At 37.3% G+C, this 26,961-nt stretch overlaps 1 protein-coding gene across 1 annotated transcript in view; it reads right to left on the bottom strand.

Annotated features, from left to right (window-relative positions):
• LOC111148267 (calcium/calmodulin dependent protein kinase IV) overlaps positions 1-26,961 on the bottom strand; it is a 236,810-nt gene that overhangs the window by 44,593 nt on the left and 165,256 nt on the right. Inside the window, exon 5 of the mRNA XM_022504732.1 lies at positions 23,152-23,224. Coding sequence (XP_022360440.1) covers positions 23,152-23,224 — 73 coding nt within the window. The remainder of the gene's footprint in view (positions 1-23,151; positions 23,225-26,961) is intronic.

Here is a 26,961-nt window from a genome sequence, read left to right as displayed (position 1 = left end):
TGATCTCCCTGATATGAGGAAGTGGAGATGCAACGTGGGGGGTTTGGGGGTAGGAAAAGAATAAATGAAACAAGATGGGATTGGGAGGGAGACAAACCATAAGAGACTCTTAATGTCACAAAACAAACTGAGGGTGGCCGGGGGGAGGGGGGTCGGGAGAGGATGGTGAGGTTATGGACATTGGGGAGGGTATGTGCTATGGTGAGTGCTGTGAAGTATGTAAACCTGGCGATTCACAGACCTGTACCCCTGGGGCTAATAATACATTATATGTTCATTAAAAAATAAAAAAATATTAAAATAGTTTCCACATATATAGTTTACATCCTTACTCTTTCCTCTACCTTCTTGAATATATGGAATGCAGCAATAAAACTGTTTCAATGTCTCTCTATATTTATTTCATTTGTGTCACTTAAAAGGCTATTTCTTTTTTTTTTTTTTTTTTTTTAGAAATTTAAAGATTTTATTTGTTTATTTATTTGACAGACAAAGATCACAAGTAGGCAGAGCAGCAGAAAGAGAGAGAGGAGGAAGCAGGCTCCCTGTTGAGCAGAGAGCCCGATGCGGGGCTCGATCCCAGGACCCCGGAACCATGACCTGAGCTGAAGGCAGAGGCCTTAACCCACTGAACCACCCAGGCGCCCCAAAAGGCTATTTCTTTTGATTCATTTTTTTCCCCCTGCTTTCATCCAGTCTCACTCTGGATGTGCTTTCTGCATGCACTTCTCATAATTTCAACTGGGTAAAACACACTGATTTTATTGTGCTGGGTACTGGACAAATACAGATGTATTTGTGATCTTTTTTAGTTCTGTTCTAAATGCAGTTAAATTATAATACTTGTAAATAGTTTGATCCTTTTGAGTCTTGCTTTCAAACTTTGTTAAAATTGTCTACTCTGTCTATTGGAAATACAAACTCTTCCCAACCCTATGTGAGCTGCAAACGTTGTTCCCTCTAATCTGTGGTTCTCTCCCTGGTCTCAGGTAGTTTCCTTGCATGCATGCACTGATCAGGACTCACCTCACCAGAAGATCCTAGGGAAAGAGTAACTGCAGCTTTCCAGAGATTTCTCTCAGAGCAGCTCTCTCCTCTCAGGCACTCTGCTCTGTGAATTTTGGTCTCCTTGGCCTCCCAGACTCTATTCTGTCTTAACCTAGGGAGACTGTGGGGCTCCTCTTGGTTTCTCCTCTCTACATGGCAGCCTGGAAACTCTTTCCAGGCAATTGTAGGGCTCATATTATTTGTGCTCCCTTTTTCAAGGGAGCCCACTGTCTTAGGCTGCCTGATGTTAATGTCTGAAAACCATGTTGCATAGTTTTTGTTGATTTTTTTGTTTGTTTGTTTGTTTCAGAAAGAGTATAAATTAGTCCCTTTTACTCCATCTGGTCCCGAAACAGACATTACCACCATTACTCCAGACATTTTAAATGTTTTCTAAGTAATATTCTACTTGATACCTAAAAGTGGAATTATCCTCAGTATTTGAAACCATTTGAACTTATTAACTGGTGTACCAGTTAATGCAGTTAAAGCTGTTAAGAAAAAATGACAAATGTGAGAAGCTCTGCACTTAGTTCAATGTTGATCAAAATTTCTATGGTATTCATTTATAAGTTTCTGAGGTTTCCTATAGCAAAGAAAAAATAATTTCAGCTTGCTCCTTGGTTAGAAAAATTTCTTCCCTTTTTGTGAGCCATGGGAATGATTGACAGAAGTGTCAGATGTGAAGTGTAGCCAAAGTCTCTTATATAGAGATATAGAGGATAAAAATCATATTAAATAAGTTAAAGAGAGGCAATAAGCTTGGCTTAGAGATAATCCTCTGGAAAATTCTTAAATCTGTAAGATAGTTGAATCAATGTTTTAACCATTAAAGGCCATACTTCCTTTTAAGTAAAGATGAAGCGCTTATTTATTAATATTCTACTCTTTATACAAAGTTTACATAATTTATGATTCCTAAATCTTTTAAGATTTAGTAATAAAAATGAACATTTATCAAAATAGGAAAAAAATTTTAATAGTTTCCACATATGATGTGGATGTGTTGATAGGAGGAATTAAATTGAAGTTTACTCATTTTCAGATACTAGTATCAACAGTCTGTTTAGCAACTAAAATATTCAGTGATGCTCCAGAAAATTTAAAATAAATCAAATTTGCCTATATATGGTGATTGCCCAGAGATTCTCTATGCTTTATAACAATTACAAAATATCTTGATCTTCATAGATAAAAGTGATCAAATGATGTATTGTGTTCTGTGACATTTTACTTAAAGGAAAGAAAATACAATTTTATCAAATCTCTGAAGGCATCAATGTGTTGAAGTTACTTCTAAGCCTTAAGTGGCCTCAGCTCATCTATACTTTAAAAAACTTCAAGTGCCTACATTAGAATATTAAGTCTTATTAAAGAAAGTTTTAGATTATAGTAAATTTAGATAATCAAGGTGTTTTACAGGCAAATGCTTTTAAAGTCCTCTCTGAAGGATTACTCTAAGAATCCAAGAGCCAGTCCAGACTTTAAGAGATTATTTAGAATAGGAATCTCAAACTCAAATACTGCTAAAGGAGGGGCAGATAACATGAGAGTGAAGTAGGCAAACTCCATTTAAATTTAAATATTTTTATTTAATAAATTTTCTATAGCACTTACTATGTGACAGACACTGTTCCAAGTGATTTGCCAAATATATCAATCCTATTATATTAATCCTATATATATAATATTTGTATATATAATTCCATTATCTCCATTTTACAAATAAAGAACAGCCAAGTTAAATTACATGCTGAAGTTCATACAGTTAGTAGCAATTCTGGGATTTGAATTCAGAGTCTGGCCTGGAATCTGTGCTCTTACTCACAAGGATGGGGAACAGGGCATTATGGTAAATGGAGACAGCATATCCTACCTCCAAAGCTTTTTAAAATATTTGAAAGCCTTGGAAGCTGCTATTTAAAGAGTCAGCCTCGTCATCAGCAGGCTCGGGAGCTGTGTATGACAGGGAAGACCAGTCTGAATGATCAGCCCATGAGTGCTGCACTGTATTTGTGACCCTCAAAAAACTGGCATAAAAGGGCAATTACTTGAAAAAAGAAATACAATAATTAAATGGAAGTTGAATTTAGCTACAAAGGACTGAATGTCTTCTACCCAATTATTTACTATTGACTCACATTGGGGATAATTAAATCTTGATGTTACCCTCATTCTGGATATTGATAAAGTTACAGAGCTGACTGCACCTGGAAGACTTACATCTGTGGAGCTATTATTATTCCCACCTACACTTGTACTAAAAAGAATGGAATATGCATTTGCACATATTCTTAATTTATTGGAGACAGATTTAATTCTTTAATTATAGCATGTAAAGTGATTCTCGTTATGTCAAATATGTAGTTTTCAAAAGCTGAATCAAAGAGTAAAAAAGCACAGGCAAACACAAAGAGGTACACCTGCTACAAAGCACCTGTGTCTTTTAAAAAATGTGAATTTTTTCCTGCTATGTGATCTTTAAAATGGATGTACCCCACTTGTCTCGTTTCACTGCTGGCCCTGAATTCTTGCCATGTTAAGGCTTCTGTCTGCTCCTCTGTCTCTGGCTTTGGGTCCAACAGAATCTATAGCAGGTTACTGCAGAGGAAAGCAGACAGCAGAGGACTTAAGAGCATAAATTCTGAAGTCATCTTTGGTTTTGCATTCTAGTCCTGATTCTGCCATGAGCCAGCTATATGATCTTAGAAAAGTTGCCTAAGTTTCTTCATCTGTGAAATTAATTATTTAAGACAGCCTTAAAGATAGGAAGATTAAGGAAAATGATATACATCAAGCTTTTAGCTAAATCTTGGTTCACAGTAAGTACTTAAAAACACATGGTAGTGATATCTGGTGTTATTATTACTGAGGTAGCCTCATGTGTTCCAATTACATATTCCTCTCAAGATTCTTCAGTTTCCTAGCTAATTCTAGCATAAGCATTTAACCTCTCTACTAAATGGCCTACTATATGGATAAACAGAAGGTATGAACATTGTGAATTGGTCCATAATAAGGCTCTTTCTCAATGATATTCAACTTAAAATAAGGTGGCATATCTGGAATTCTGCAGGATCTAAAGCCATTAAACCCTGAGTGTAGCTAAGTTTCTATAATAACAACTTCATAGGCAAAAGTTAGGAAGATAATTTAAAAGTTAGATACATTTTGGATGAGTTCCCACATTCAAAGGTATAGTTCAAAGGATAAATCACACAGATGGTCAGGACCAATGACACGTTCAACATACTACTCATAAAAAATATAAGTGTTTCAAGGTTAAAGTGTGAGGAGTAGAAATCAGGACTAGAGTGTAAAGCGTATGCATGAGAAATTTTGTTTTTCAACATGGGATTTTCCCCCATATCTATCAGCATGTCAAGTTCTATGAAATTAGGTATCTTTTCCAAAACAGAGAGAAATATGCCATGTATATTTATTTAAATTTTAAAATACATTATATTCCATGAAAAGCGCTCTCCTGGAAAATTAGATTAGCATTATCATTTTGAAAGTAATGTGGTTTAAGAGTTTATTGAATTATTAAATGAATTAGAAGTCCCATCGTCTTTTAGAAACCATGATATAAGGCCAGTTCTAAAATACTCCCAGCACTCAAAATGTTGGGATCCTAAGTAAGATTTATAAACAAGTGGACTCAAGTCAATGAATATGTATTGTGTTTGTTATGTACTATGAATATAAAGGGGCATAAGGGGTTTGTGCATGTGTTTGTAAGGGGGGGTACAGGGCAGAGGAAAAGGATGACAGATACAGATGAATAAATCATTATTCCTAGCCTAGAGATAAACTACCTCTTTCGGGAGACAAGGCTCGTGTACAACTAACCGAAATACAGGGTGGTTACGCTGTATTTCTGTACGCTGTACGCCAGTGGTGGAGCATGCATGCGGGTGCAGGGAAGAAGCAGATTTGCTGAAATTATGAATTTGCATCTCTCAGGAAAAGAAAAAGATAAAAATAAAAACAAATGAATGCATTTAGCTTCAGAATTTATTAAAGCTGAATGAAGGAGGTGGAAGAACCTTACATTAAGGTTCAGAAGTTCCATAAGAAATGGGCCAGAGAGTCATAGAATCCGAAATAGCTCAAATGTTCCATCTACTTTGAGCTAAACAGATAAGTGCAAAAAATTATCCAAAGCTCCTAAGACTGCTTAAGTTAGTGGGCTTTTGTGCAGATTGAAATTTAAAAGACCCAGAGTCCCAAAGGCTGATAAAGAAGACTTGTACACATGCCTGATAAAGTGGTCAAACCTAGACTAAGAGTTTTAAGAATTTTGGTTCCACTATTTGTACAACTGTGCAAAAGCCAATTTCTCTGAGCTTCAGTTGGTACACAATTGTAAAATGGGAGAAATGCTATTGCTGCTTTCCTCACAGAAAAAGAGCTGTGGAAACTGCACGCAGCTGCTCAAGTTATTGACTTTCAAGGATAAAGAACGGATTCTTAGACCTGCAGATAGAAAAAAACAGACCCTCTCTGAGAAGGGAAATATAAAGTTGGTGTCGGATTTTTGCAAGACAGGTTTCAGTGCAAGGAGACTACAGAGGAATGCATACTGACTGCTGAGGTTAAAACCAAGCGTCTTGCAAATATTACAGTTTGTCCTGCAAGTATAAAGTAGCCATAAAAGTCATGAAAGAACTCAGAGGATATATTGCTGCTATGTCTTTTTGGAAACAGAAAAAACAAACAAATAAAAATACCCAAAGAAATCAAACAAAATCCAAACTACTTGAATGAATAAATTCAGCTACATAAGAAACAAAGAGAAAGAAATGTGGTAAAGGGCTGAGAATGGGCACAAAGTCCATCTAAATATAGAACCCAAACAAACAAATGAAATGCAGAACATAAAGGATATGAACCTTACCAATGGAAAACAGAAATATGACAAGAAAGAATTCGAAGGCGGAAGTCAATAGAAGAAGTGTATGTATGTTAATTTCCTTATTTTTCTCAGTGGAAAGATAATATATACTGCTTAAGTTTAATCAAATGTAAAATAGAGGTTGAAGGATGTTGTTTAAAGTTATAAAAGGAAAATCAACAGAAGAACTAAAAATATAAATACATACACAAGCTCACTAAGCTTACACCAAGATATGGAAGCAATCTAAGTGTCCATCCAGAGGTGGATGGATAAAGAAGATGTGATATATATGTGTTTGTATGTGCATGTGTGTATATAAATAAAATGAAATTCTACTCAGCCATACAATGACTGAGATCTTGCCATTTGTGACAACATGGATGGATGTATTATGCTAAGTGAAAAAAGTCAGAAAAAGACAAAGACCATATGATTTCACTTACATGTAGGATCTAAAAAAAAAACAACACAAACAAACCAGAAACAGAATCATAAATACAGAAAACAAACTGGTGGCTGTGAGAGGAGAGGGGGTTGGAGGGACAGCTGAAATTAGTGAAGGGGATTAATAGATTCAAAGCTCCAGTTATAAAGTAAGTCAGTCATGGGGATAAAAGTACAGCAGAGGGAATATAGTCAATAATATTGCAGTAAGTTTGAATGGTGACAGAGGGTAACTATATCATGGTAAGCATAGCAAAATGTATAGAATTGTCAAATCAAACAAAGTAATGGCTACCAGAGGGGAGGTGGGAGAGGGATGGGTGAAATAAGTGATGGGGATTAAGGAGAGCACTTGATATGATGAGCACCCGGTATTGTATGGAAGAGTTGAATCACTATAGTGTACACCTGAAACTAATATTATACTAAATGTTAACTGACTGGAATTTAAATAAAAACTTAAAAAATGTTTCCAAATCACTACAAAAAATGAAAATTATACAAGGCAGCATAAACAAAGCCAAACTAGGAAAAAACATGTACTTTATCTATACATCTGTCTATATGATACAGATTACATATAAAAATACATTCAGTAAAGATTAAAATTTGAATATATAAAGAGCTCCTACACACTAAGAAAAGAAAAAAATGTCAAATTATCATTGTAAAAAGAGCAAAGGATAGAAAAAGGTAAAGAATATGATGACCAACTCGCAGAGGATTGAAAATGGACTATAAACCCAAGAAATATTCATGACATCTTCAGTGTTATAATTAGAAAAAGTAAATCAAAACAATGAATTATTTTTACCACCTATTTTACTCTCCTCTTCCCCCCCACAAAAGACTGATATTACCCAGGACTGGGTAGGTGCATGTTGGTAAAAAGGCAAACTCATACTATTGACAGGATTGTCGACTGGTAAAGACTTACAATGTAAGCAGCATCTATTAAATGTATAAAATGAATATAGTCTTTGTCTCATATAAGCCACTTCTTAGGGGCGCCTGGGTGGCTCAGTGGGTTAAAGCCTCTGCCTTTGGCTCAGGTCATGATCCCAGAGTTCTGGAATCGAGTCCCACATCGGGATCTCCGCTCGGCGGGGAGCCTGCTTCCTCCTCTTTCTCTCTCTGCCTGCCTCTCTGACTTCTTGTGATCTCTCTGCCAAATAAATAAATACAATCTTTAAAAAAAAAAGAAAGAAGCCACTTCTTAGAATGTATCTTAAAAAAATATTTTTACTTGTGTGTAAATACGCCTACAAGGATATTTATGACAATATTATTCATAATTTTTAAAATTGGAAAAAAGTTACACAACTATCTAGAACTTGGATAAATTAATAGAACACATGGTATGAAATAAATTGCCCTGAGGCAATTAAAAGAATGAAAAAGATCCATATGCAGTAAAATGTGTTAGAATTATGGCCCCTAACAAGGCTCCATGCTCTAATCTCCAGCACTATGAACATACTATATAACATGGCATAAGGAACTTTGCTGATGTAGTTAGGGTTACTAATCACTTTGGCCTTAAAACACAGAGATTATCCTGGATTATCCAGATGGGCCCAGTGTAACTGCATGAGCCTTTAAAAGTGGAAGAGGAAGGCAGAAGAGTAGGTCAAAGAGATTCAAAGCATGAGAAGAATCTGATGTACCACTGCAGGCTTGAAGATGGAAAAAGTCTAGTGTCAAGGCAACCACAAGGAACTGGATTCTGCCAACAAATTCAATGTGCCTGGAAGCAGATTCTTCCACCGAGCCTCCAGAAAGAAATGCAGCTCTGCTGATACCTTCATTTTGGAACTGAGAGAATCTAGTCGTATCATGCCTAACTTCTGACCTACCAGAACTAGGAGATACATAGGTGTTGTGTCATGCTTTTAAGTTTGTGGTAATTTGTTATGCGGTGATAGCAAACTAATATATAAAAGGAAAGATTTCAGGGCGCCTGGGTGGTTCAGTGGGTTAAACCTCTGCCTTTGGCTCGGGTCATGATCCCAGGGTCCTGGGATCGAGCCCCGCATCGGGCTCTCTGCTCAGTGGGGAGCCTGCTTCCTCCTCTCTCTCTCTCTCTCTCTGCCTGCCTCTCTGCCTACTTGTGATCGCTCACTGTCAAATAAATAAACAAAATCTTAAAAAAAAAAAAAGAAAAAAAAAGGAAAGATTTCTAAAACATATTGTTAAGGGAAACAAAATAAGAGAGCAACATGAAAAAAGAAATGTGTCGGAGTATATTGTATATTTGTATTTTTAAATGCTGAGATGCCACACATAGTCTCAGCCACAGTCATCATTCTTCCTTTTTGATCACTGATCTCTGTTGGAGCTTGTTTTCTATGATACAGCAAGCAGTTTTGAAAGCCTTTGAAAATACTCGTTGTGGCTAATGCTTTGAAGTAGCAGAATTGATTTCCTACATAAAAACCAGGAGAAAAATACAGGAGAAAAGAATAAAAGGAAGAGCACAAGAACACAGAATACGTGCTACACATTAAAACACAAACAAACCCAAACACTTGTCAGTAAATGAGTCTCTGAAAAGCCTGAAAACCAATGACATTCAAATTTTTCCACGTGTCTGGGTTAACCTTTGGATTCCTAATTTACTTTCCCATGGAAACCGTGTTTGGGGTTGATTAGATTAAAATCCATGTTAGAAAACTCATGCACCACACACGGATTATGAAGAGTAGGTTGGTCTAGGAGCAATAGGCAGAATGCTAAGAATGACCACTCTAGGGAATTAGCCCCTATATTTAATACTCTCCCCTGTGAGTGTGAGTGGACTCTATGAATATGATGAGGTAGCATTCCTTTGATTATATTAACTTAAATGTCAAAATGGAGATTATTCGGGTAGGCTTAATTGAATCTCATGTGCCTTTGAAAAGCAGAGGGTTTCCTCTGGCTAGGAGCAGAAAGGAAAATCAGGGCGTTGAGGCACCCTGGGTGGCTTTGAAGATGGAGAGAGGCCTGTGCCAAGAAATGCAGGCAGCCTTTGGGAGCTCCTGGCTGATGAGCAGTAAGGAAACAGGGACCTCGTCATACAACCACATTCAAGTGAACTTAGCCAACAATCTGAACAAGCTTGGGAGCAGGTTCCTCCCAGAGCCTACTGGTAAGAGCCCAGCTGACAATAAAGATTTGGTTTTCACCTTGTGAGACTCTAAGCCAAGAATCCAGTTGAGCCCACAGGACTTCAGACCTACACACCCGTGAGAGAATGAGTTGTTTTAAGCTGTTAAATTTGTGGTAATTTGTTAGTCAGTAATAGAAAACTAATACACTGGGTATTTTGCAGTTAACAAGTAATGGACTAAAGAACATAAACTCTTGGCACACAAGTGCCATGTGTCTCTTAAGGACTCCACAGTGGTAGGGGGTAAATAAATGCTCAAAAAACATTTGTAGTTTGTTTGGTTAGCTGATGAATGAGTGCATGAATAAATAAATGAATGAAGATGTTTGGTCAGTCAAATCATCTAACACATATTTATAGAATACCCAGTATGAACCAAAACATTCCAGACATTGGTGTGGGGCTTGATCCCAGGACCCCAAGATCATGACCTCAACCCAAGGCAGATGCTTAACCCACTGAGTCACCCAGGTGTCCCATTTATTCTAGTTTCAAACAAGAAATCAAAGTTCCAGGAACTAGAGTTTCTCATACTGGAGGAACAGAAGGTTACTGAAGCACCATGAATGAAGACTCATGGAGAGACAGAGAGGATCACAAGATCAGCAAGGAGCCCTTCTAGGCAGGACTTCCAGGGTCACACATAGAGGGTGGTGAGTCTGATGGGGAGACAGTGGAGGGTTGTGGGGAAATGCTATGATATGATATATGCTTTTGTCTTATAAATCAAGAAGGATCCTAAATGTTCAAGCAAAGTCCTTTAAATATCACAAAGTAAATGTGAGATAAACTGATGACTACAGGGATGGCAATGCAATAATCTCCAATATGTAGGTGTGTTGTATCAAATTTAGAGTTGAAATTCTTATTATACTTTCAGTTCAACATATACTGCCACATAAAGAAAACAAAGACAGTTAAATGTGACTCACCCTTGTCTACATCCCAAGTTATGTATGTAAACTATTCTTTTTCCTGGTGGACATTATTTGCCAATATCATTATGCAACTTATGTATTTTTTTTTTTTTTTTTTTTAAGATTCATCCATTCACTTGAGAGAGGGTGAGAGAGTAAGTGTGAATGGGAGGAGGGAGGAGAGGAGCAGAGGGAGAGGGACAAGCTAACTCTGCTGAGTGGGGAGCCCGATGTGGGGCTGATTCCATGACCCTAAGATCACAACCTGAGCCAAAACCAAGAGCTGGACACTTAACTGACTGAGCCACCCAAGTGCCCTGCCACTTCTATATCTTTGTTAAAACACTTGGATGTAGGGGCGCCTGGGTGGATCAGTGGGTTAAAGCCTCTGCCTTCAGCTCAGGTCATGATCCCGGGGTCCTGGGATCGAGCCCCGAATCGGGTTCTCTGCTCAACAGGGAGCTTAATTCCCTTCCTCTCTCTCTGCCTGCCTCTCTGTCTACTTGTAATCTCTGTCAAATAAATAAATAAAATCTTAAAAAAAAAAAAAAACTTGGATGTACAATTAATAAAATCTGACTTTTGATTATTTTAAGTGTGCAGTGTATAGATAAGTAGTTCTCTGTTTAACCTACCAACTGCTTATAACATAGTGGGCAGAGCCCTGACATTTCAGAAAAATTTTACAGATTGGTAATATATACGGAAGTATTTCCTTGAAAAAAAAACAACAACAACAAAAAACGAGATCAGGCTCTGTAAACTTTAAGCAAAATAATCTGGAGAAAACACCAAGATTCAAAAACCATAGATTAATATTAAATATACAGCATGTGAAATACATTAGAATTATACCATACTTCTTTCATGAGCTAAAAATAAAGAGGATATAGCATAGAGGGAGCTTAAATTACATTTACAAAAGGTAGAACGATAAAGTGGGATACTGGAATGAGGAAGGTATTCTTGTCCTAGGTCAAAAGAACATTTTGAAACAGCTAAGAGTTACTGAAAATTTCTTTAAAGTAGGCAAAAAAAGTTAAGAAGAATTGTTCAGGTGTCCAGCACTGCATCTATTGTAATGGTGTTTACATTTCTTTGAACCTTTAGATGGCGATGATTCTCTGGAATTTGGAAGGTAAAGAGAGGTGAGAATAAAAGGAAGGAGGAAGGTAGAGGTTGAAAGAGAAAGAAAAACAGATTAAGGGGAAGCTTCCACTTAGACGGACTGGAAATTGTGTGCAAGTATTTTTCTTTTCTGTTGTCACAATACCTAGGTCTCCAACTGGCATTTGGTATGTTGGAGCAAGTACTACAGCTAAATGTTTGTGTCCCCAAGAATTCAAATGGTGAAGTTCTAGTCCTCAGAGTGATGGTATTTGGAGGTGAAGACTTTGAAGGTAATTATACCTAAGGTCTTGAGGGTGGAGTCCTATGATGGGATTAGTGCCTTTACAGGAAGATGAAGAGACCAGAGCTCACTTTCTTCCTCACCTGAGGAGACAGTAAGAAGACAGTAGTCTGAAACCAGGAACAGAGCCCTCACCAAAAATCTGACCGTGCTGGCACCCTAATCTGGGATTTCCAGCCTCCAGAACTGTGAGAAATAAATGTTTATTATTTAAGCCACTCAATCTATGGTATCCTGTTACAGCAGCCAGAAGAGGTTGACATAGCCAGAACTACTCAACACTTAGAAAAAACGGCCTTGTGCGGAATGAAAGTCGTATTCCCTTTGTCCTTATTAAGAAATTCTGCATCTCAGTCAAAGCGAGTAAACTGGACTTTTGTAAACATTCCTTACTCAGGAGCTAAACACTTGAGATGGGATGGAAAACAGTGATTAAAATAAGAAAACCAAATTAGCCTTCTATTTCTATGACCAGTGTAATGTACATAGGCTATGATTTAGGCCTATGCCTGTATGTTAATTTGACATCTTCAGCGAATTATGTATTTCTCACTTATTAGGCAGGTAAAAATATTTTGTAAAAATTTTGCAGAATTTGTTTCTGAATTATTTAATAATAATGAAATCAAAATTCTATGTTCAAAGACTGAAATTAACAGAATATTGTAATACTGCCTGAATACTCTCCTTCTAGAAAAAAAAAAAAATTCTACCTATTTGAGAGAATTGTTCATGTTTTTCAGAACTCCTTCTGAATTGGCCATTCCCAAAATAAAAATTCGTTTTTATAGGTCAAAGACATTATAAGTAGTAGATTCACACTGCACCATATAATAAAGTCGGACTTCACTCCCTCAAGATAGGGAATACTTTAGGTTTGGGCAGAGAACTACTATCAGAGAGCAAGGAAATAAATGTCATGTTCCCACCCCCATCCTCCAATAAACAATGTAAGAATAACATAGAAATTGTTAACTAGAGTCTAACCTTAGTTATTCTACCACCCTTGGAGAGAAGCACATTTACAAAGAAAAGATCTCTGTTCACCTTCAAAGCACAATACTTTGATATTTTCCACACAATCATTCTTTCTTAAAAGGGGATCACTGTCAAAGGAATCTTTCCAGCCGCGAGTCCTTCCCTTGTAGCCCATAGTAGGTAGAGGCTGTCGTACATAAATTACATCGATGTAAAGAAGAGACTGTCCTCCTAGAGACCCCATTGTGGGTGGTAGAATTCTTTGCTCAGCTTTTTTTCTGAATTTCAGGTTTTCAGAGCATTGAGTATCAGAGGAACAGAATACATATATGTGCAATACAGTGTCACAGGGATGGAAAATAGGCCAAGTTACAGATTAGAGTAAGGTTTGTATAAAATAAAAAAGGTATTGTGATTATATGCTAATATCCTTCCTCTCATGGTCTGCTTATACACACCTGCTTGGAATAAGCACTTCTAAACATAATTAAAACTTGTTACCTTACTTAAAACTGTATTCGCTTATGGCTTGAATTCCCATCTTTTTCTCTTTCTCTTTATTCTCATTAGTCTTCACAGGTCATCTACAGAGACAGAAACGATACATGCCTTTCCTGACCTCATAAGGATACTGTGAGTCCTTCTCTATTATTACATGGTTTCCTTTTTTTGTGCTTTTTTTGGATACTGCCAATATTAACTAGACAATATTTCCCACCCTTACTGGAGATTATCCAATTCTCCTGCTCCAGAGTCAATGAAACTGTGAATCTCATGCCCCTAATCAACAGAAAACTGCCAGAATAGCTACGAATCAATCTGTAAAGACTATCATCTGAGGTTGTCAAACATGAATCAGACGTCATGTCTATGACACTTCAATGGGCTTTTGTAATAGTGAAAACACTCATCTCAATCCTGAGAAGAACGATAACTTGGATGTTATTTTTTAAAAATCCACTTTGCCTTGGGGCCCCTGGGTGACTCAGTTGGTTAAGTGTCTGCCTTCAGCTCAGGTCCTGATCCGGGATCCTGGGATTGAACCCCTCCCCCCACCTCCTTCCCCACCCCCTCCCCCCACCCTCCTCTCACTCCCTGCTCAGCAGGGAGCCTGCTTCTCCCTCTCCCTCTGCTGCTCCCCCTGCTTGTATGCGGGGGCTATCTCTCCCTGCTAAATAAATAAATAAAATCTTTAAAAATATCCTCTCTGCCTTGTTAATTCTTCCAGGCAGGGGCTGTGTCTCATATTTACTTTCTATCACTCTCCTGAAGACCTACAATGTGTGCTGTGTGTCGTGAACACAATCACCCTGCTCTAAAGGCTTTGGCTAGTCTCTTAAAATGTTTGTTATTTTTGCTGTTGTTGTTCTGTTCATCTTTAGTTCTCACCTAGAGGAGAGGGAAATAGGAAAGGAAGAAACATAGGTCATTAGAGGAGCTTGAGACTGGATGGAAGAAAGTGGAATAAAATCTCAGAGAGCAAGTGCGCAGAGGCGAGAAGAGAGTGTTAATGAAAGTGAGAGAGTTTTATGAAAAGTTCTTATCAAACCTCTCAATTGCTCTGCTGCATGCTCCCTGCTCTAGATTATTTTTCATTATCTCCCCGTCTTTACATATGTAACATTCACTAATGTTGATCAAGAAGATTCAAGGGGAATTCTGGGCTTAGGTGGTAGCACATTTCATTTGTATAATCACAAACCATGTCCCTTCAGATGTTTTTCATCTCTTGACTTGAATTTGCCATATCTTTATAACTGGCCTCACTGCTTTTGGGCTTCATCCTGCCATCAGGATGATCCAGTAGCAAAAGTCCCTCACATCTCCTCATCTGCAGAATCATGTGAACCTCTTTTGAAAGTCATGTAAACCCCTCAGGATGGGCTCTCCACTTCTCTCAAGCCCCAGTTCTCGCCATAGTCAAAGACCAGCTGTTCATGTCTTTGCACATTTAGTCTTACGTTCCCTAAAAATCTGTGGGAGAAAAGGAGTTTTTCTGGAATTCTGTTTCTTTCATACTGGCTACCTATTAAACAACAATTTTTCTTTTAAAACCCAACTCAGATATAACTTCCTCTGGCAAGATTTTTCTGACTCAGTTTCTCTCTAGAGATATTGAATAACTTTCACTTTCTCTAATCTGCAAAATACAGCAACAGATGAGCATAAGTCATTTTATAGTCTTGTGCTGTTGGGTCCGTAATCAAAGGAGCGAGACTGATACAAAGTGAAGGTCAAGCAAAGCTTTATTTTGCGCCAAGCACTGAGAATCAAACCAACCGGTCGGGGTTGCCTCTTATAGAGGGCGACCCCTCCCTGCCTTACCGACTAACTTTTAAAGGGCAAAGGCCATGTGGTTGAGCCTGGCCACACATAGGTGGCCAATGAGATTGCAACACACAGAGAAAGCTGCCCAGTCATGCTAGGTCACACGCGGGTGGCCAATTGAATCATAATTTACCCTATAGTAGCTATTTTAACTAGCTTATCACCTTGGTCAGAATTGGCGCCCAAAAGGCGGAGCCGACACTCCTTAGTAGCTAGGGAGACAGTATTTGCGCCCCACTGATTGGATGTCTCCACCTGGCCTGACCCGCCCTTGTATTTGGGCTTTGTTACCTGGGACTGGTTTCCCGAATTTGCTTTTAAGTAAGTCCCCTGGGTGGGGTGCAGGGTCAGTTTAAGTTTTACTGCATAAACAACAAAAACACTGTTTTACCAGATGGAATTGCTTTGGCTAAATAGGCCCTTACAGTGCTTATATGTCTATCTGCCTCATAAACTAGTAAGCTTCTTAATATATATTCCTAGAATTGTAATTTTCCCAGAACTTGAGAGAGAAAGCTACTTAGATGGAATGTGACAAAATTATGATATCATTATCACTGCTGATAAACATGTACAGATACATCTAATAAGAAAGATACTCTCCCTCCTAGGAATTATTTCTAGATTTCCCAGTTCCCTAATATCGAGCTGTAATATTCATAATATAGATTATTTTTGTTTCAAACTTTTTCTGATAAAATATCTATGCTCTGAACAACTACTCTGCTTTATTCTGTTTATAAATCAAAATATTAGAACATTAATAGAACTGTTATTTATTTTCTAATAATTGTGGTCTCTCAATTTTTAGTAAGAATGTATAACTACTTTTATTTTTACTGGTAAAGTTATCATTATAGTGTTTCAGCACTTTGAGCCTTATATTAAAATCCATCCCCCAGAGATCAGTGTTCAGATATGAATAACAAGAGAAAAAGTCCCCCCCAGAAAGAAATGGAAATAGCATCGCAACTGGTAGATTTAAAATAAACTACAAAGAACCTCACATTTTCTGTTCCAGTGCCTCATTACTTAATTGAACTCTCAGAATCTTTTCACTGACAATAAGTGGACCCAAGCGGGAACAATATTCACAAAAACAAAGAACAAGTATCAGAAGCAAGCTTGCTACTGTTAATAACCTTAAACCTCATGATTTAGCAGTGTGTGGGTGTGTGTTTGATATTCAGTGAAATTCAGTTTTTAGAAATTTGTGGGATGAGAATCTTTTTATGCCCTATGTGTGATGTTTGGATGGATGGAAAATTATACAACTTGCTCTGACCACAGAATTGCTATTAGTGTATACTCAAAAGTTTATTCAAGAAGTTCAGTATCTTATAGCTTCAAATAACAAGTTATACGATTTTTTAAAAAGATTTTATTTACTTATTTGACAGAGATCACAAGGAGGCAGAGAGGCAGGCAGAGAGAAGAGAGAGAGAGGAGGAAGCAGGCTCTTTGCTGCGCAGAGAGCACGATGTGGGGCTCCATCCCTGGGATCATGACCCGAGCCGAAGGCAGAGGCTTTAACCCACTGAGCCACACAGGCGCCCCCAGGTTATACAATTTAAAGTGGCAAAAATATTGAGGAACTTATTATCCTCTAAGAGGTATCAAGCAGGAGGAGAATTCTAATGGTGTGTACTTTTTTTCTCTGCTTTTTTCAACACAATTATATTTTCCTTCTTAAGTACAAGACAGAAAAAGCAGTTTTCTGCATCATATGCAGACTTGACTATACCTGTGAAAAAGAGAGATGACCTTTCCTTCCTTGGGTCTCCTTTTACTGAGAAGTTTCCCCAGAACCCACAGGCAGACTGCCCATCAGAGCACACTGATGAGGATCAGGTCATATGCCCTTGCCTAGCCTCAAGGGAGGCCAGGAAAAAATGTTCTGACATCTTCCATCTTTATAAAGATACAATGACTCTGCCAACAGAATAAGAAGTCAGGTGGAAGATGGTTTAAATGTATCAAATAATATAAAGTTGATAATGTATATATTGCCCATTAAACCTATAAATGTTATCAAGCATAGTACTCGGTATTACATACAGATAGTAATTTATTTCAATACTGTTGTACTTGTTTTGATTTCATTGACTTCTAGAACCATTTAATGCACATTAATAAAGACAACATTTTAGATGACTATGAATAGCAATAGGAACTTGGAAAACTTAGTTTTGTTTTCAAATAAATTCCTGTAGCATTTATTGTTTGTTATTGGCTCTCAACTGTAAATCACCCTTCTACAGTCTACTTTGTGAAGCTGAGACTTGAATTAGAAGCTCTACTTTTCCTTCTCCTGCTGGCTTCCTGTTTGGCTCTGCAATTAGAGGGCACTAGGGAGAGAGTGGAAGGCTGGAAGAGCACAAAGGGACTTCCTCAGTCCTATTTGCTTTCTGTGCCTGTATTTCTGCTTGTTATTCCCATGCACCCTAAAGACATGTTTTCACCCTGCCATGCAGATCATTCTGGTAGCAGCTGCTGATTGCAGCTTTTCCAATGCTCACCAGCATTGGAACCAGCCGGTGTTTCTTTTCAGCAACACCAGCACTAGCTGGCTAGACTTAAGGTTTAAGTGCCAGCTTTGGGGGCAATTCCTTTGGGTCAGAGACTAGAAACCAGCACCAGTCAAGCAGTAAGCCTTCATCACACCTCCTTTACATGTCTAAGTTTTAATCATCTCCCACTCTGTTTTGTTCCCCTCAGTCTGAGGGGAGGTTGCTTCCCACAGGTGCTGCCTCCATGGTACCTTAGTTTAGTACTCCCCTTTGGCCTTTCCAGTTCTTCAGTATCTAGTCATCAATTCTTTAATACATAATACATTTTAATACATAATAAATTTAATAATACATTTAATACATAATAATAAATCTATTCTTTTTTAAGGGAGACTACAGGTTTTTAAAATTTTTTACCTAAAGAACCCTGTACTATTTAATCTTTTCTTGCATCCTTATAATCATGTCCACATCCTGTTTTACTTCAACATTGAGATGCCATATTGGTTTCCATAACTTTCAAGGGTGGGATGTTTTTGTTTGCATCTCTTCACCCCCGTTAATCACAATCTTTAAAAAAAAAAATTCTAACCCAAAATCTATGTGCTAGGGTAGCAGACATATTTAAGTTCTTTAACCATTTCCTTCTATTAAATTTCCTTCTATTAAATTCAATATATACCCTATATTTACGTTTCTCTAAGTTCTCAAGTCATGACTTTGAAATTAAAACATACCTAAAAAGCTATGGCTAGCAAAAGATGGCAAGTGGCATCAAGAGTGGAGAAAAAAGGGAGACAGTGATTTTTTTGGAAACAGAGGAACAGTAGGATATCGGGGGGACAAGAAAAGGACAAGAGGTGGTAGCAAGAGTAAGAGATGTCAGTGGCGATGGAATATGTCCCTGGTTATTTTTTTAACTAAATGGAAAAGAAAGGCTATAAGGTTTGCATTGTGCTTTATGACAGATGAGGACATGATGACCCTTCCAGAATGTCCAGATTGACCTAGACCATCTAATTTGGGACTACCTGGAACTCATTTCAGGAAGATAGAACACTCAAGAAGGCTTAATGATCCGCCCTCAAAGACTAACTGGATGAATTCAAACTCAAAGAGGGAAACATCTTTCAAATTCATTTTAAAAGCTTTCAAAAATTTTATTTAAAGCTAAAAAGCAGAAGGAGCAAGATTATAGTCAGACAAATACTGTGAAATATTTGGGGCAAGAATTAGGGTGAAGTGGGGAGGAAGAGAGGATTGCCAGATTTGTTACCTAAGGGGTATAATTATCCCCACAACATATTTCCCAAGAACTTTCCAATCTTCAAGCTTTCTGCTTCTGTGCTTTCAAAAGCCAGCCTAGATATAGTCTTCTAAGTGTGTGATGCAGAGGAAATGTGAGATGTATCACTGATTACTTTGAGTTCCCAACTGTCCTATTTTTATAGCTATCTATAGCTATGTAGTTGACAATAAACTATTTCATAAATGTCAGCCACTTCCCACAAGTTTTAAATTGCTTGCTTCCTACCTGTGGAAACACTTAAGGAAATGACTTTAATTTTTTTTTCTAAGTTAATTTTTTTTCTAAGTTAATCCCTAATTGTAGCAATCAGAGAAATGTAATTTTTATAAAACTTCTTTCAAGGAGTGACTTTAATGTGCTAATTTATTTTTTTGCTCTTACTTATTTCTTTTTTTTTGTTGTTATTTAAGTTGTTCTTTCTTTAATTCCAGTTTTTTTAACATATAGTGTAATATTAGTTTCAGGTGTACAATGTAGTGATTCAATACTTCCATATACCCGGTGCTCCTCACAGCAAGTGAACTCTTAATCCCCTTCACCTGTTGCTGCCATGCCCCCACCCTCTTCTGGTAACCATCAGTTTGTCCTCTATAGTTAAGAGTCTGTTTCTCAGTTTGCCTCTCTCTCTCTCTCTCTTTTTCCCCTTTGTTTGGTAACCTACTTATTAAACTAAAACTTTCTTAGTAGGTAGAATAACAATTTTTTTGTTTGTTTGTTTTAAACTGAGGATTAGCAGTTGACTAATCAAGCCATCTCTGCAAATCTGGAATAGAGTTGAGGTCTAGTCCCTCCTTTTTTGATAGGATACCCCTATCTGGGGCATCCCTGTTGGGGACCCTTTTTATTCCTTAATTGGTGTAACTCCAATAGGTGGAAAAGTCTGATGCTGAGAGCATTCATTTCTCAGTCACTGAATGAGGACAGACTTCTGCCAGTCAGCTACCTGAGGTAGCACTAAACTGAAGCATGCCCACTGTGATAAGCCAAAAGAATCAAGAGCTGACCTAAATGGATGGAGGCAACCAGAAAGAGCATATCGAAGAAGGTGTGTTTTGAAAAACAGGAAAAGAATTAAGTGATAGTAAGAGAGCAGAAAAGAATCTCACGAATGGGATCAAGTTATAAAGCTTTATTTCATATGAAATGAATAGAAAAATGATAGTAAGGATGTTTCACCAAATGTATCAGTTTCTAGAAAGACAAATGGAATAGTGACTTCCTATTTTGATAAATTTTCAGCTACTTTTTTGGTAACTAGTTATTGAGCAGTGACTGTTGTCAATTGTTTTTGATTTTAGTATTTAGCTGGGGAGTAGACACCTACTTATAAATTTGCAACATCTAATATATCTTTACATGCATGTGTGGAGTCTGAAGTTGCTTATCCTTTTCCCTCTCTTTTGAACATTGCTATGACTTCCACGCTTCATGTTATTCTTTTCCACAACTCTGTTAGGTTGAATATTACGCCCGTTTTCCATGAGGAAACTGAGGCTCAGAATTGTTTAGTGATTGGGGCCAATCTCACATCTAGAAACCGAACCCAGTTCTGTCTGAATGCCAAAGTACTCTTAACTGTCATACTAGCTGCCTGCCTGATTTGGGTAAAGTGATGGTGGGCCACTGCAAGCATGTTTACTTAACTAGATAATCTATTGCATGTGGTAATGAGGATTAAAGTTTTTAAATGGGTATTTAAGAAAGACAGGAAACTGCCATTACGGAACTCAGAAGTGACAAGGTGAAAACAGGGACTGCGAAAGAGAATTCCAGACCTATTTTTAAGGACAGGAATAGGAAGCAACTAGAAATGGTTTGGTTTGGTTTGGTTGGTTGGTTTTGTTTAATAAAGCACACCAGGAGCAGTCACAGCATGGTAGGGAGCAGGTCTAGGTTCATGGGCAGTAGAAGGAAGTCCCAGCTGAAGTTAAGAAGGTGAATGTGAGGGGAGAAAGTCACGGAAGAGTTAAAAAAATCATTCCCAAATTGACAAGCTTAGGAAACCGGGGATGGTAACTATATTGTATTTGATGAAAAATCTGAAATGGAGTGGTTATTTTGGGTATGGTAAGAGGATGAATTTGAAATTCAATACTCACATAATTGGGAGCTGCATTATATACTTAGAGTAAAATTCCAAGGCAGCTTCTCTGCTTAGCTCCACCCCCAATTCAAACTTTTTATGTCCCACTACAGCAAAAAGACCAAAACATTTTTACAGGAAGGAATAATTTGGAAAGACTGGGCTAAAAAGCCAACTGAACTTGGTGTTGATAGCTCAATCATGGATTTTGTTAGATCACAGGTCTGCTATCTCTAGCTGTCTTATGCAGACTGCAAAAACTATTTCCTTTCCATCAATAATATATAGGCTAGTTAAATGTCAGAGTCCCTCCCTCTTTTCTTCCTTCTCTCCCTCCCTTCCCTCTTCCCTCCCTCCTGTTTTGGTTGGGGGCAAAATTCATAGGACATGTGCTTTGGTCACTGTGGCTGGTTTCTCAAGATATTGAATGATGATTTTAGTTATATAATTGACTCCAAACAATAGAATATATTTCAATTCTGGATATATTTTATAGACTTGTCTCTTTTTTAAAAAACTTTTTTTAAAAAGTTTATTTATTTATTTATTTGACAGAGATGACACGTAGGCAGAGAGCCAGGCAGAGAGAGGGGAAAACAGGCTCCCCACTGAGCAGAGAGCCTGATGCCAGGCTTGATCCCAGGACCCTGAGATCATGACCTGAGCTGAAGGCAGAGGCTTAACCCACTGAGCCACCCAGGCGCCCCTAAATTTGTCTCTTTAACACAGATAAACATTTCCCCTTGGGCTTCATCCCATTTGTTCAAAGAATGATTTGTTCTGACTTTATATTCAATGAATGAATCACCAAAGTGTTCCAGCACATATTAGACACCATTAAATAGATGGGAAGGTTTTTACCAGTGGAGCCCGTTTTATCTAGGCAAACTTTTCCTTATTAATTCAATCCAACAAGCGTCTCAAAATCACATTTTTGTGTAAACGTGGGTGGATAGTTTCCATCATTAACTTATAAAACTTTATTCTCCTTAAAAACATTAACTTATATTTCTTCCCTAAAAAAATAAAATTGTCAGAATTTTTCACTTGAATTCCCATATTTCTTGTCTTGAAAGAAAAATCAATAACCTCTGTGCTCCCATATCTGTATTTATCACATTCTACTTTCCTCCAATTCCCTACCAAACAACAAAAACAATAGAAAAACAAACTCAAGAAATGGAAAGAAAGAGAGAAGAATGACTATAAGCCCCAAAGTCTGATTTGATTTCCTAATAATGGGAAATTATTTTAACATACTTATGGCATTATATAGGAGGACTGCATCTTTCAGAGTGTGAGCAATCAAGAGAAAAGATAAATGCATTCAATGTACTGTCTACGAAGCATTTTTTAAAAGATTTTATTTTTCAGTAATCTCTTCACCCAACGAGGGGCTCAAACCCACAAACCAAGATCAAGAGCTGCACCAAATGAGCTAGCCAGGCACCCCTGTATGCTAAACTATTTATGTGCAGTATCTCATTTAATCCTTACAATCAACCTTATGAGTAGTGTTACTATTCACACTTTACAAATGAGGAAACACTAAACTTGGTTAAATAATTTGGCTAAGGTACGAGGTACAGTTTAATTCAAACTAATCCCCAAATAAAGGCAGTGTCTGAGTTTTAAACCAACTACTGTGCAATATACTGCCTATGTTACTATACCTGTCATGTTGTATAGTCTGGGATATATGGGTAGTGTAGTAGTGTGGGTAACCCTATTTGCTAGTTTTCTGTCTTGTCACCAACTTCCTTGAGTTAGGAAGTTATATTTCCTCAGAAAATGTCAATAGTTCTTGGAGATGAGATTTTTTTCTCCCTTTGTAATAGAATCGAATCCTCTGGGTTGATGAGAACAAGCTGACAGCTCACGTGGAGGCTGGTATCCCAGGACAGGAGTTGGAAAGACAGGTAGGTTATTTCCTTTAATTAAGGCTTACAAAGCATTTCTTACTGTTTTGCTGTAAATGTTATGGCTGGTTACAGACATGCACTTGTTCAGGGATGATTCTGTACATAGAAAAGATTACCAAGCATTACACCACTGCTGTCAATTCATACTTACGGCAACTGCCTCCAGGATTTGTTTAACAGCGTCTGCAGCATCTCGTTCACTATAATACCCCTTCTCCACAATCCTAAAAAGAAAACCAGGAAATCCTTCTCAGACACATGGGTTCAGGGGAGTGGATTTTTTTTTTAAAGAAGTTAACCGAATTAATGTTAAGGAAGATACATCTGAACAATTGCAACATGTCAGCATAACACATGTCAGCATAACATAATAATATGGAAATATTTCCATAAACTGATACTCTAGCAATCTTGGGTCTCTTTAGGAAAAAGAAACACATTTATTTTGCCTAGGCTTGAACTGTCCATCCTGTCTGAGGACAAGAGAAAAAAAATCTTTTTAAACTCTGTATTGAGAATCGTGTTAAATATATACCAAGTAGACAACACACCATGAAACATCCCTTGTAATTTTTACACAGCTTCAGTGATTATTAACTCATGGCCAGTGTTGTTTTATCTATCCAATCAATTATTTCCCATCCTCTTTTTTTGATCATAAAGCAAATATTTGGCATCACATAATTTCATTCATAAGTAAGGTGTTGTCTCTAAAAGTATAAAGGACTTTTTAAGACTCATAACTATAATGCCATTATCATACCTATAAATTATAATTCCTTAATATTTTCAAATATACAGTGTTTCAGATTTCCAAGTGTCTTGGACATGTTGAAATTTGCTTGTTTCAATACATATCCAAATAAGGTCCATATAATTTGACTAGTACTTCTTTCTCTTATCTTCCTTTTACCTGGAGCTCCTTGCTTCTCCCTCCTTCCCCCATCCCTCTCCTCTTTCTCCAGCTGGCTTTCTTTCTTTTTTTTTTTTTTTTTTAAGATTTTATTTATTCATTTGACAGGCAGAATTCACAAGTAGCAGAGAGGCAAGCAGAGAGAGAGGGGGAAGTAGGCTGCCCACTGAGCGGAGAGCCCAATGTGGGGCTTGATCCCAGGACCCTGGGATCATGACCTGAGCCGAAGGCAGAGGCTTTAACCCACTGAGCCACCCAGGTGCCCCTCTCCAGCTGGCTTTCTATTCTAAATAAATGACTTGCTCTTTTTGCATGGATCTGGACAAGGAAAGTTTCTTTTCCTTTAAGGAATCTTTCTTTTAACTTAAATCTTTTCCATTTTAATTCCGGGAATGTTTTCCTGAATTAGAATGCTTTGTATGTGTTTTCTTCCATCACTTTGGTTTTTTTTTTGGGGTGTGCAATTATATGTATCGTGAGTTTTTCTACTTTTGATTTATATTGTTCTTCTATGAATTTCTTAATTTTAGTATTAACTAATGTTAACTTTAATTTTCTGTAGATCATGTTACACTTTTATCTGTTTTGTGGGCATATCATCCTGACATGCTGATTTTCTATGCTCTTATAATCATTTTTATTGCAATTAATGGAGACACCTGTCTGTTGTTGCTTATTTTTAAGCAAAGTTGGTTTTCTTAACCATTTTGATAGAGTGATGGGTCAGGCTATCTTTTCTAGTTTCATGGCCCTTGACTGATTGTTTTCATGAAGCATTCAAAATTATGACCTCATACTTTCTGAGATCTCTTCTCTTCTATCTGAAACTTCATTCCCTTGCCTCTACACATCTCTGCTCTGGTTATTGGAGTCTCTTTTCAGCAGTTTCTCCTAATGTACACAAGGCGGCTTCAGATATTAGTTTCAGGAGTTCATAGGGCCTTAACTGCATTAGTTTCTTCAGACCTTATTGTGGGTGCAGCCCTTGTGCTTCTCAGAAATTTGGATGGCAAAAAGCTCTCACAATTTCAGCTGTTCTTATATTGGCCCATTCTGCTTCCCAATGATTTGGAGGCTTTGGAGATTTGAGTGTTCTCCTATTCTTAGGTTCATCAGTGTCTTCTTGCATCCTCTGACATAGATGCTAATACCATGAAGCTCTTGCAATCATTATTAGTTTGTCCTCATTCACATGTTTTCTAGGCTTCATGGGGAAGCCTTGTCACCTGGTTTTGTTATAGATATTGTCTATAAGTTTTTGTTTTTTCTGTCCTATATAGGACTTCAGAAGACTGGAAAACCACACTGTTGCTGTTTCTTTCCTCCCAAAATTTCAAGAGAAAACACATTTTTGATAACACCAAAGATTACCAACTTGCATAAGATGTTTTCAGCTGACAAAAGGTTTATTGTGAAAAGTCTGACAAAGGTCAATTCAAAACATGTAAGAGTCAAACTTGAACATTTTTTATAGCTTTGCACTGAAATTTTTTAGAGTGTTAATATCTTAAATAGCACATTTATTTTTTAGAAATTATCTTCCATTCTTTTTTTTTAATGTTATGGTAAGAAGTTATAAGTTCTTGAAGTAGTTGGTATTAGAAGCTGGAATTAAAAATCTATAGAATCTTTCCAAAATAGGGGATGGATGATGAGGAAAAGCAGAAAAAAACAGATATAAAATAATATATAAGAAGATACCTTAACAACCATAATAATCAAGATTCAAAAAAATTATATCGATGCAAAAATTTCAATTTTTTCCATTCAATTATTCAGAACATTGTCAAGAAACACCAACTCATTATCTTTTCAAAATATGAAAGATGGAATATCCTTCCTCACCTTTTTATTTATTGAATACTTGTTATGAACCACATTTCAAATAAAATGTGAAAGTAGGTCACAGTATTCAGGGAATCATTATTAATTAGTTTTTGAAAATCAGTTTTCATACAATGTTTCAAGATTACAAATTCTTCCAATTCATGATCAAGTTGAGGACTTACTAAACATTTAATTAAAATAAATTACTTGTACTATACTTTCTGAACATTTTAAAATTAAGCATGAGAGAAGAGGAAAAGAAGGACTACTGTGTCAGGGTAGGTTGAGAACTTTGGCTACAACTACATCGTCTTCTGCATTTTGTTCTAAGTGTGGATTTTGCAGTACATCCATCAACCAACTCAAATGTAATTAATGTCTCCTTTGTGTGTGGCACCTGCACTCTGAGCAGCTTGGCTTTCCCCAGTCCTTTTAAAGGAGGGGAGTTGTTAGAAAAATGATGGGAAGGAATGGCCAATAGTTAACTTTCTTTCCACCTCCCATTCTCCCCAGAAGAGGATAAAATCAGTTACTTCTGGCCTGCAAAAAACAGTGTGGATTTTCCCCATGGCCACTCACCAAGGCTAGAGTTTTATTACAACTGCTTTGTGGTGCCCCTCTAGGGGTGCTCCTCATGGCTTAGTCTACATAAGCACTACTCCTTGGGGTTGTACAGAGCCAACTTGCACAACCACGTGCAGCATCTCTGATGAGAAATCCTCCTTGTCTGTTAAATACAGGGGTTCTTATGAACATCCCTACCTCTTAGAGGGGCAGTGCACACACTAGAGATTCCTCCTTATATTCTGATTTATTATGATTTCTCAAGCTTTGGCTTAAATATGATGTTTATGCATTTTCATTTGGGTATATCTTAGAGTTAAGTGCTTATGTTCAGAATGTGACCTTATGTGTATGTCTAGGGACTGGCTGGGTAAAGGGGTGAATTTTGGGGGGACCTATTTTTAGGTGGGATAGAGGGAAGAGTAGTAGGTGTAAGAATGGTTAATGGAAATCTCACTAATTTTCCACAATATAAGTTAAGTTAGTAAAATATTTCATCTAGCTAATAAAAAGGATACATTCTAACAGATATGTCCATTCATTCATCTATTTAGTAAATATTATGGAATGACTGTTACATGCTGGGCATTTAGAAATGAACCAGACACAGCCTCTGCACTTACGGGGTTTCTCTTGGTATAAGCAGACAGACAACAA

Source organism: Enhydra lutris, unplaced genomic scaffold (genome assembly GCF_002288905.1).
Source record: "Enhydra lutris kenyoni isolate GAN:26980312 unplaced genomic scaffold, ASM228890v2 scaffoldscaffold19, whole genome shotgun sequence".
Lineage (NCBI taxonomy): Eukaryota > Metazoa > Chordata > Mammalia > Carnivora > Mustelidae > Enhydra > Enhydra lutris.
This window is presented reverse-complemented; position numbering and strand designations above follow the sequence as displayed.